At 37.9% G+C, this 12,133-nt stretch overlaps 1 protein-coding gene across 8 annotated transcripts in view; it reads right to left on the bottom strand.

Moving 5' to 3' along the window:
- EPB41 (erythrocyte membrane protein band 4.1) overlaps positions 1-12,133 on the bottom strand; it is a 207,941-nt gene that overhangs the window by 107,574 nt on the left and 88,234 nt on the right. For 7 of the 8 annotated variants that reach the window (XM_007461822.1, XM_007461825.1, XM_007461824.1 and 4 more), the window contains 3 exons: positions 10,901-11,113; positions 8,055-8,159; positions 799-841 (listed from right to left, as the gene is read on the bottom strand). In XM_007461822.1, coding sequence (XP_007461884.1) covers positions 799-841; positions 8,055-8,159; positions 10,901-10,954 — 202 coding nt within the window. In that variant the 5' untranslated portion in view covers positions 10,955-11,113. The remainder of the gene's footprint in view (positions 1-798; positions 842-8,054; positions 8,160-10,900; positions 11,114-12,133) is intronic. The other variant, XM_007461820.1, reaches the window with a different exon arrangement.

Below are 12,133 nucleotides of genomic sequence, written 5' to 3'. Positions count from 1 at the left end.
AAAAAAAAAAAAAAAAAAAAAAAAAAAAAAAAAAAAAAAAAAAAAAAAAAAAAAAAAACAGAACAAAAAAAAAAAAAAAAAAAAAAAAAAAAAGGACATCTAGCCATAACTGGGAGGGGGGCCTGAGGCTACAAAATACTAATCTAGACTTTTATCAACCTAGAAAAATCTATCCCAGGACACCAGTCTGAGCAGGGTGTTCAGCAGTAATATATGCCAGAGGGCTTGGAGCTAAGAGAAAGTCACAATGACAGAAGGGTCACTGGCAAGGAATTTCTTCTATTCTTTTTTTTCCTTCCACCGTTCCTTACATACTTCAATGTGGAAGAAGACGGTTGAAAAGGGACAAAAAAGAACTATAGAGAAGAAAACATGGAGAAGGTTAGAACTCAATAGTCCAGAACAATTTAAATGGAACAGGATCAGGCAGCAAACTCCCAATCGTAAGCTACTACAGTTTCAATCACTACCATTGTGAGAACTGACTCCCATATCCTTTTCTCTTCTATTCTTTGTTTGTTTCCACCTTCTGTTTCTCTCAATCATTCCTATCTTCCCCCACTTTGCCTAGTTGTAAAAAAAAAAATCATCAAGATCTGACCTACATCTCAATAGTGTCTACCTTTGCTGTATCCTTCTATTATGGAATCTCTACCTTCCAAAGGAAGGCTTTATCTTAATTTCAAAGCCATCTACCATAGTCAGAATTCTAAAGTGACTCACAGCCAGAAAAAGGATGGAAATCCTCTGACCTACTAAAAAAAAGAAAGAGCTAGAAAAAGGGCTATATTCACTTACCACGAACCTGCTTTTTTATTTCTTTGGCAGAATCCAGCCATGTCTGTAAAAAGAAGAAAAGGCATTCACACAGAGCTCCAAAATACATAAACCACAGAGTATCAGAAGCAGGATTACTGACCGTCTCCAATAGTGTCTCCAGGTCAACCTACGTTCCAATATTTTTTGTATTAGTTTCACATAGCACAGTAATTTTGAACAGAGAAACAGGGAGCCAGACAGTTGGGCTTGAATCCTAGCTCTACTATTTCCTAGGTGAGTGACTTTAAGCATCTTTGTACTTCAGTTTCCTCATCTATTAGAGGAAACAAAATGAGATATTAGCAGTAGGGCCTATCTCAGGGTTACTGTGAAGATTAAAACTTAATATATGGAAAGCTTTAGCAAACAGGAAATGCTAAATAAGCACTTGCTATTTTTATTATTCTGTAAAGACAAATAGAGATCTATAACCAGGATTATTGATCTATAACCTAGATCTTATTTTTCCCTCCAACTCTGACCTCCAGTCTCATTCAAGTTTTCTGTGTCAGCACAGCACCTGGTAGATGGTTCATGCTCAGTTAATGTTTACTGAATGAATAACTATTTTGTTTTTCCTGACTACCCTTGCCCACACTAATTTCTCCCTTCACCATTCTCCAACCCCACTTAAAATCTGTACACCACAAGGGCAAGGTTCCTCAACCCATAGTGGATCATGCAAAACTAATGGCACTCAAAAAGAGCCTCACCATTAACATCTTTCATAGACTCCTAGAGAAATGTTTAAAGACAGAAATTTCTAAATTGAATTGTCTAAAAGATTTTTACTGACATAAGACATATACAGAAATGTACATAAAACATATGTATAGATCAATAAATTATCAAAGTGAACATATAACATTACCAGCACCCCAGGAGCCCCTTTCATGCCTGCTCCCAATCCCCCCACCCCATTCCCCCTTCCAAAATGTTTAAAATTGAATTTTAGTCGTATTTAGAAAAGAAGAGTAAGGGGGGATTACTCCTCACCCTGTACCAACAAGGGCAAAGTTCAAGATGACCATCCCATTTGCCCTACCCAAGGAGTGGGCCTGAACACCACAATCTTACATTTGATTATACACTACATTAACCGTTATATAAAGATAGTCACCACAACAGATAACAAGCAAAGAGTGAGGACGAGTTTCCTTTTCTCTCCCCTGCCCCTACAATTAACACAGATGATTAAGAAATATATGTTTTTAAAAATACCACTTAATATAAAATTGTTCTAACGTATAAAAACTAAGTACATACTTGCTTAAGTCCCGTCAGAAAGGGCAGGGGGTAACCTGGGTGTTTCTCCTTCCTCTCTCATTAAGACTAAAGAACTTTAAGTTGTTATAGGTCCAAAGGCAAAAGAAGACTTTAAAAGCGCCAACTGATAAGTTTTGTGGAACCTCTGAGAACCTTGCAATCCAGAACTCTTAACAAAGACTACTTTCTACCACTGTGGAATGAACATTTCCCCTACAGAGTGAGGTGACTCCATATTTTCCCTATTTTTAAGAGAAATCTCCCAAAGTAGCCTGAAGCTGCCAAGTTTCTTACAGGGATTCCATGAGCCATTCTATGACTCTAAGGCTAGAATTCCCACCAATCTGACATAGAGAGGGCAAATCCAGATTTGTGCCAATCACATGGGACTCCAAGGTATAAGGTACCTTATAGAACAAAGTATTATTTCTTCAGTATCTAGACCTCCGAATCAAAGTCAAAATCAAAAAGTGTGTACAAGACAATAAAAAATCAGTGTGCATAACAATAGGTACTTTATGTTCAATTTAAATTATTCAATTCAGAGCATTTTATTTAGCCAACAAGTATTTAGGAATGCCTCCACGTGCTAGGCACCAAAGTTACAAAAAAGGATTTAAAAATAGTGCTTGTCCTCAAGGAGCTGTCAGTCTAAAGGAAGAGCTGAGTAGTGAACAATTTGTCTTTTCTTAGAGGCAGTTAGGAAATGTTTCTCAAAAGAATGCTTTGGGGGAAAAAAAGGTGAAAAAAAAAAAGAATGTTTGGGAGATCTAATTTAGGGTTGAAGAACAAATAAGAGTTCAGGCAAAAAAAGAAGTGGAAGTAATTAGAAAGGCACAGGGTATATAAAGAGAACATGATACATCTGAGTTGCTGAATGTAGTTCAGCAAAGCTGGAGCACAGAAGTGAAGAGGAGAGATGTAAAATGAAAAAGAACAGTAGGGGCCAGATCATAGAGGCCATAGTATTCCATGCTAAAAAACTTGGACTTCATCAAGTTACAGGCAAGGGAGAATCACTGAAGGATTTAAAATGAGAGTGACACAAATTTGAGGTAGACAGGGAGATCAAATAAGAAGCTGTTGTTGAGAATGATAACAGTCAGGATCTGTGACTGAGTGAATAGGGTGAGCTGATGATGAGAGGTGGTAAAGTATAGTAGTAAACAAAAATTCCTAAGTTGCTGGCTTGGGCAACTGGGTAGATGTGGTACTATTCACTGAAACAGAAAATGTAGGAAAAGGAATAAATTTTCATGAAGAAGAAAACAATAGCAAAAAACTGAAAACAACCCAAATGTCCATCAACAATAGAATAAATAAATTATGGTATATTTATATAGATACACGTTCAAGGTGTCTTTGGAAATCCAAGTAGAATATTTCAGTAGATAGCTGGATAAGCAGGTCTGGCACTCAGAAGAGTGATTTTAATCAGAGATATAAATTTGGGCACGTTCCCCATATAGGTGGCAAATGAAGCCATGAAAGTAGATAAAAATCATCCAGCGAGCATATAATAGATTTAAAAGAAAGAAGCAAAAGATAAACCTTGGGGAACATTTACAGTTAAGGGATGAAGAGAGGATAAAGAGCTGAGAAGTAAACTGAGAAGAAGTGACCAAGTGATAGGAGGAAAACAGGAGAGACTGTTATCACAGAATCCAAAGGAATAGAACATTTCAAGGATGGATAGGCAAGCTCATCAATGCTGCAAAATGGACAAGGAACATGAAGATGAAAAACTGTCAGACTTATCTTGGCAAGGGCAGTTCAGCAGAGTGGTAAGAGCAGAAATCAAAATGCAGTGAGTTATACCAAGTGCTGGTGAGAATGTGGCACAGCTGCAACCCTTAGTGCTGGTGGGAGTGTGAACTGGTAGCACCACTTTGGAAAACTGATAGTATCTACTAAAGCTGAACATATATGTGTCATCCACAACCCAGCAATTCCACTTCTGAGAATCCAACAGAAATGAATATGACAAGATATGCACTAAAAGACATGTATGAGAACGTTCCCAGGAGCAGCATTCATAAAAGCCGCAAACTGTAAACAAGCCAAATGTCCATCAACAGTAGAATGCATAAATAAAGTGTGGTATAGTCAAACAATGAACTATTACACAGCAGCAAGAATGGATGAACTACTGCTACTCGCCACAACATGGATGAAACTCAAAAACATGATATTAAACAAAACAAAAGAAGCCAGACCTAAGAGCACATATTGTATGGTTTCACTTACATAAAGTTTAAAAACACGCAAAACTAATTGATGGTGATAGATGTTAGGAAGACATCTGTTACTTTTGACAGGGCCTGAGGTAGGAGTACTGATTGTTAGGGGCTGGCGGTAGTGACTGGAAGGGGAAACAAAGAGGGATTCTGGAATCCTCCAGAAAAAAATCCTTGATTCATTCATAAATAACTTATTCCAAGCAGGAATAAAATCTAGGAAGCAACTACTGGGTTGGCCAAAAGGTTCATTTTGTTTTTTCCGTTAAGATGGCTCTAGTAGCACTTAGCTGTCTTCAACTTCATTGAAACAATTTTGTTAGATTATATGTGACAGCTGTCATATCAACATGCATTTAAAAAGACATCAAAATTGGTGAATTTTTGTGTGACATTTTAATATTGAAAATGGAAGAAAAAAAGCAACATTTTCGGCATATTATGCTTTATTATTTCAAGAAAGGTAAAAATGCAACTGGAACGCAAAAAAAGATTTGTACAGTGTATGGAGAAGGTGCTGTGACTGACCGAATGTATCAAAAGTAGTTTGCAAAGTTTCATGCTAGAGATTTGTAGCTGGACGATGCTCCATGGTCTGGTAGACCAGTTGAAGTTGATAGCGATCAAATCGAGACATTAACCGAGAACAATCAACGTTATACCACGAGGGAGACAGTTAACATACTCAAAAAATATTCAAATCAAGCACTGAAAATCATTTGCACCAACATGGTTATGTTAATCACTTTGATGTTTGGGTTCCACATAAGTTAAGCAAAAAAAACCCTCATGACCGTATTTCCACATGCAATTCTCTACTTAAATGTAATGAAAACGTTCTGATTTTAAAACAAATTGTGATGGGCGATGAAAAGTGGACACTGTACAATAATATGGAACGGAAGAGATCGTGGAGCAAGTGAAATGAACCACCAACAACCACACCAAAGGCCGGTCTTCACCCAAAGAAGGGGATGTTGTATATATGGGGGGATTGGAAGGGAGTCCTCTATTATGAGCTCCTTCCGGAAAACCAAACAATTAATTCCAACAAGTCCTGCTCCCAATTAGACCAACTGAAAGCAGCACTCGACAAAAAGCATCCAGAATTAGTCAAAAGAAAATGCATAATCTTCCATCAGGATAATGCAAGACAACATGTTTCTTTGATGACCAGGCAAAAACTGTTACAGCTTGGCTGGGAAGTTCTGATTCCCCCACCATATTCACCAGACATTGCACCTGCAGATTTCCATTTATTTAGGTCTTTACAAAATTCTCTTAGTGGAAAAAATTTCAATTCCCTGGAAGACTATAAAAGGCACCTGGAACAGTTCTTTGTTCAAAAAGATAAAAAGTTTTGGGGGACTTCCCTGGTGGTGCAGTGGTTAAGAATCCGCCTGCCAATGCAGGGGACAGGGGTTCGAGCCCTGGTCCAGGAAGATCCCATATGCTGTGGAGCAGCTAAGCCCGTGAGCCACAACTACTGCGCCTGTGCTCTAGAGCCTGCAAGCTGCAACTACTGAGCCCACGTGCTGCAACTACTGAAGCCTGCATGCCTAGAGCCTGTGCTCTGCAACAAGAGAAGCCACCACAATGAGAGGCCTGCACACCACAACAAAGAGTAGCCACCACTCTCAGCAACTAGAGAAAACCTGCGTGCAGCAGCGAAGACCCAATGCAGCCAAAAAATTAAATAAATGAATAAATAATATTTTTAAAAAGATGGATCACTGTGAATCTCAGAACACTAAAGAAAGGTTGAAAGAAAGAGAAAAAGAAGAGAAGGAGGGAGGGAAGGAGGGAGGGAGGGAGGAAGGGAAGGAAGGAGGGTAAAAGATTCTACTAGCCTAATTCTACAAAGGGCAAGAGAGAGGGGAGATCATACAAAGCATCACAAATCAGAATGGCTTTGACCTTCTCAATAGCCAACATTAAAAGCTAGAAGACAATGGAGCAATGTCTTCAACATTATGAAGGCAAATCATTTCAAGACTAAAATTCTATACCCAACCAAACTATCAACCAAATACGACAGTACAATAAACACATTTTCAGACATGTAATGTCTCAAAAAGTTTACATCCCATATGTAATTTCTCAGAAGGAGTGCTCTATCAAATACCAGGAAATGCTAAGATAAAGGGGAAACAAGAAAAACATCACAGGAGAGAAGTACAACAAATCCCCAGGATAATGGTGATGGGAAATACCTGGGTCAACTATATACAAGACAGAGAGAGCAACTCATCCAGACTGGAGAAGTATGACTCAAAGAGATAGCATATTGAAGAAGGACTGTCACCATCACAACGGCTTTTGCTACTGTATTGTCCCTTTAGCCTGACAATGCTAAGGAAGAACTCATTTTTGCACAGGATTTACTTGGACCATGTGCAAATGAAGTTCCTGCTTTCCCTTCTATGTTCTACTTCTTGAATCAGCTAAAGACCTTCATTTTAACCCAAAGGAAAACTCTGCTTTGACCTATTTCCGAGAGCTGGAAGTTAGCCATGATGAATTTAGAAGCAGAAAATATAGAACAGCCCATTACCCCAACCATATCCTGTAAGAACCTGGCCCATCAGACCTGCCAGATGCCCCAAATATGATAAGCCCTATGTTTCCCAGGATTCACTTGTCCACTGACTTCCCCAGAAGGGGTTCTTATAAACAATCAGAGAAGTTGAAACTAGATTATGATTCAGAGACATCAACTTTTTTTCCCAGAAATATTTTATCTAAGGGGGACAATAAAGCCCTTTTTTACACAGCCAGATTTGTTGTTTGCTGTACAATCAAATTCAGCTTTTATATTGGGCACTTTTAACATCACTTTATATAGAAATATATCAATGAATATAAATAAAGCAATTTAATATTTTCTCATTAAAAAATAAATAGGATAGTGAAAACTACTATAAGGAAATAAAACTTGCTGATAGGATAGAGTATGGATGACACCAACAATAGCAAAAAGTTTTCAAAGCAACTGGAAGGTTTTTACCAATGTGAGCACTGGAAGCTCAACTGCAAGATGAAAGAATTTCCTCTGCTGAATGCCTTTAGATGAGCCAGCTCCCAGCAATTTAAGTATACTTGGTTCATAGAAAAATTATAACAGTTACATTAAATAAGTAGGTACTGGTACTCAGTGACTTCATTCATATGCCAAATTCAAGTATTCTCAAATATTCTAACATAAACCTGAGTGGGGTACACACACACAATATAAAAACGTTCGATTTTATCTCACTGAGCTTGTATAACATAAAATACTTTTCAGGGCTTCCCTGGTGGCGCAGTCATTGAGAGTCCGCCTGCCGATGCAGGGGACACGGGTTTGTGCCCCGGTCCAGGGAGATCCCACATGCCGCGGAGCGGCTGGGCCCGTGAGCCATGGCCGCTGAGCCTGCGCGTCCAGAGCCTGTGCTCTGCAACAGTAGAGGCCACAACAGTGAGAGGCCCGCGTACCGCAAAAAAAAAAAAAAAAAAAAAAAAACTTTTCAGAGTATTTTCCTCAATTCATGGGAGAACTTTCTAACTCACAGCTGCAGAAAGTTTTTCACTGTAGTATTAGAGGTGTTGTTTTGTTTTTTAATTACCTTTAATCTTTCCTTACTACGTACACTGTATCTTGGAGAGGCAGGAATAAATACATTCTTAACAACAGTAAAAGAATTAAAACAATTTTGGGGGGTCAGTTTCTTATATTACAAGCAGTCTTCTCACCTTAGAGGTTGCATTATCCCAAATGGCTAGACTAAAGTAGTCTTCTTCCAAAAGATTGAGGTGTTCACATACTCGTTTAAGTAAGTCTTGTCCCTTAGCATGTTTCTGCAAAGATACACATACTTTAGTTGAGGTTTCCTCTTATTCCTGCATTTATCACGAAATAACGTAAAATGTCACTTTCCAATTTCCTCTTTTATCCTTGGTTACTAACACTTTCAGATGGCTGCACAGTGCAAGTAGAACAAAGTAAGTAACAAAAATCCTGTTTCTTAATTTGTCAGTTTAAATATGCAACACATTTATAGTTGCTTGGAAATGCTGCTACAATTCAAAGCAAAATTCCATCAAGCATCCCCCACCTCCATCCTAAACATTACATTCTTTATTTTTGGTGTATTTCCTGAAGCCTGCTATGGGTCGCTGTCAGCATGAGTACCTGACTTAACTGAATCAGCTGTCGACACTGACAATTAACAGTGGCTATGGAAGTCATTAGACTCTCTATCATTCCCAGACCAAATGTCCCAAGACAATGAGCTATGTCTCAACTCCCTGCAATCTCTTTCAGAAAAATGCATAAAGTATAAGATTTTAGATACCCTCCAGATATTACCCATTGCAGTGGCTCTTACAGTTGTGCTACAAATCATTTCTTAATGTTTCTCTACCCAGAAAATCAAACCATTACCAATTTGGGGTACTTGTATTCCTGTTTATAGAGAGGAAATGCTATAACTTAGGGACTGAGATTTAGAGTGAAAGTGTCCCTGCTTTATCATTTACTAGCTAAACAACCTGAGTCAATTTCTGACCATTAGCTTTCTCATCTGTAAAGTGATAAGAATATGTATACCTGTCCTACCTAACTACTGGAATTGTTGAAAAAAATTAAACATGCTGGACTTCCCTGGTGGCACAGTGGTTAAGAATCCACCTGCCAATGCAGGGGACACGGGTTTGAGCCCCGGTCCAGGAAGATCCCACATGCCGTGGAGCAACTACGCCCGCGAGCCACAACTACCGAGCCTGCACCCCACAACTACTGAAGCCTGCGCACCTAGAGCCCGTGCTCCGCAACAAGAGAAGGCGCGGCAATGAGAAGCCTGAGCACTGCAACGAAAATAGCCCCCGCTCGCTGCAACTAGAGAAAGCCCGCGCGCAGCAATGAAGACCCAGTGCAGCCAAAAATAAATAAATAAATTTATTTTTTTAAATAATAATAATTAAAACTTTTTTAAATAATAAAAAAATTAAACTTGCTAATGTCTTCTGAGAAATACATTTTTTAAAACTTCCAAAAAATTAGAAATCATTTTTTGGCACATATACATGACATGTCCTTCTCTCAATGAGCTGAGCTATTTTTAATGACTATTAGTAATTCACATAGATGTTAATTCATTTTTAGACTTATCCCATCTATATTATATCATTTTCTCCCTTCTATGTTTTCACTCTATATGACAGAGGTGATTAGGGAATTCTTCACATACAGGTCCCTACTCCCTTATTTATAATTCCAAAATTCAGAAGTTCTAAAAAGTAAAAGGTTGGGCTTGTTTATTTTGTTTTTGTTCAAAGCTCATCTGAAGGCAAATTCTGACCTGAACTGTTATGGGCTATTTTTTTATCTTTATTTATCCAACTTAGAGTGAATCTTCATATATTTTACCATAGAAATAATGTTTGATAATGTACCTACTGCTACACACTCTGCTGGGAATATTATGAAATTTGCAGAATATGTACTTGTTGCTTTTCTAAAACCCAAAATATTCTGAATTCTGAAACACATCTGCCCCCAAATGTTTCAGATATAAGGAACCCATATCTAGATCTTGGTCTGAACGGGAAGAATGAGTGTGGAAAAGCTTTCCCCATCTCTAGACTAGCTAGTGGTGAGAAGCAGAAAGAGCAGACCCTAGGTCTTCTCCAGTTACCAGGTGTAGTAACTATTTTAAAAATGCAACACTGTATTTTTCTTGATTTCTCTTTCAAAACTTGGAGAGGGAATTCCTATTAATAAATACAGTATAATATTTTAGACTACTTATTTGTGTTTTGATATATTTGCATATAAATAATTCAATTTCAAAATAATTTTTATACACCTAAGATACAAGCATATGTGAATTATATGTTTTATCAAAAGGCTATTATTAGTAATAATCACAATTGCTTTTTACCAAGCATATCGTAATTGACAATTACTGCTCTAGTTAAAAAAATAGCTGATAGATTTTTAAGGACTTTTAACTTGTCTTGAAGAAGCAAAAGAATAACTGAAACAACTCTGACATTTTTATTCAATCTTGATTCAATTATTTATTCTTTCTGGAAATAATAGAGAATTTTAATAAATGGGATTACTTGATTTAAGTTTTTTATATTCTATCTCATGGAGCTAAAGAAATACATTAAATAAAGCTCATTAAGGTTTAGATCTGGGAGAGCAGAAATGAACAGATAGTAATTTTTTTTTTTTTTGATAAATACAATTATGGGGACTGCTAGACCTAGAAATTGAGGCTATCCTGGGAAATCTAGTCATGGAAGATCACTCTGTAAGCAACAAACCAATTTTTTTCTTAAACAAAATTATTTTGGATTATAAAAGTAACACATGCTCAATTCACAAGATTTGGCAGATATAGAAAAAGCTGGAGAAGAAAATAAGACTCATTCATAATCCTTCCACACCTCCACCTGCAGAAAATCACTGTTAACATTTCAGTCCATAGAAATATTCATTATACTGGGTCTTAGGCCATGGCAACACCTATCCAACCCTACATGAAACAATTTGTAAGAGTTCTAACTACTTGAGATTGAAATGCGCTCACCTCCACAACACATTCATAAACTGTGTCATCCAACAAAGAAACCTTGCAATGCATGTTTCTGTGTCTTCTGATCGATTTCTGGGAAGCTTTTAATTCTCTTTCTGCTACTGATTCAGGACTTTCTTCTTCTACTTCTATTTTAGAGCAGTCTTCAAGTCCTCCTCCTTCCTCAGTCTGAAAATCGGGATCTTCTCTGTGTTCTTCCTGAGCAGGCTACATACCCATGACATCACCAAGTCAGTAACAAAGACATTTCACAAAACATGCCATATACACGTTTGCCTATAATATTGATACCAATAAAACCACCAACTGAAGAAGAAAAACTGTTAAAACAAATACAAGTGATATTAAGATTATTTTTCTTAAAGATATTATGATCTCCCAAAAGATCCACAGACTCTGCTATTCTCAAAACTTTATGATAGAAGGTAAAATCCCATCTTTCAAATCAATAAATGAAGGTTTCAGGTAAACCAGAGGACAGCAATCTGTTGCTCTCAGCACTATATATTAAAACCTATTAAAACTTAAACATTTTTGCCCCATGCTCCTCAATTTTAGCGAGGTAGCCTTATGAATTGCAAAACGAGTTGTGATTTGTCATGTAGTCTAAATTTTATGAATGGGGAATTCCCTGGTGGTCCGGTGGTTAAGACTCCACGCTCTCACTGCCAAGGGCCCAGGTTCAGTCCCTGGTCAGGGAACTAAGATCCCACAGGCCTCAAGGCGCGGCCCAAAAACAAAAAAACAAACAAACAAAAAACACCCATAAATTTTTTTGAATGGCTAAAAGGGGTTCTTGGGACCATTTCAGAGCATAAGGCAACATATGTATAATAGGCTAACAACTGTAAATACCAATTAACTCATTTTTACCAGGTATCAACCATGATAAATGCAAAGAAGATTCAAAGAAGCAAGAGACAGACTGAAATCTGGATCTCCTAGGGCAATCATTAAGTCATCCCAAAGTAATACAGGTGAGACAACATTTTGGCATACACTTACTTTCGTCACAATAAAATTGCTGAAAGGTTCTTAACTAAACCTCACTAATTCTTTTCTTTCAAAAAATACGTAGTTGGGGCTTCCCTGGTGGCGCAGTGGTTGAGAGTCCGCCTGCCAATGCAGGGGTCACGGGTTCATGTCCCGGTCCGGGAGGATCCCACATGCCGCAGAGCGGCTGGGCCCGTGAGCCATGGCCGCTGCGCCTGCGCGTCCCGGAGCCTG

This window comes from Lipotes vexillifer, unplaced genomic scaffold, assembly GCF_000442215.2.
Source record: "Lipotes vexillifer unplaced genomic scaffold, Lipotes_vexillifer_v1.1 scaffold699, whole genome shotgun sequence".
In the NCBI taxonomy this organism is placed as follows: domain Eukaryota; kingdom Metazoa; phylum Chordata; class Mammalia; order Artiodactyla; family Lipotidae; genus Lipotes; species Lipotes vexillifer.
This window is presented reverse-complemented; position numbering and strand designations above follow the sequence as displayed.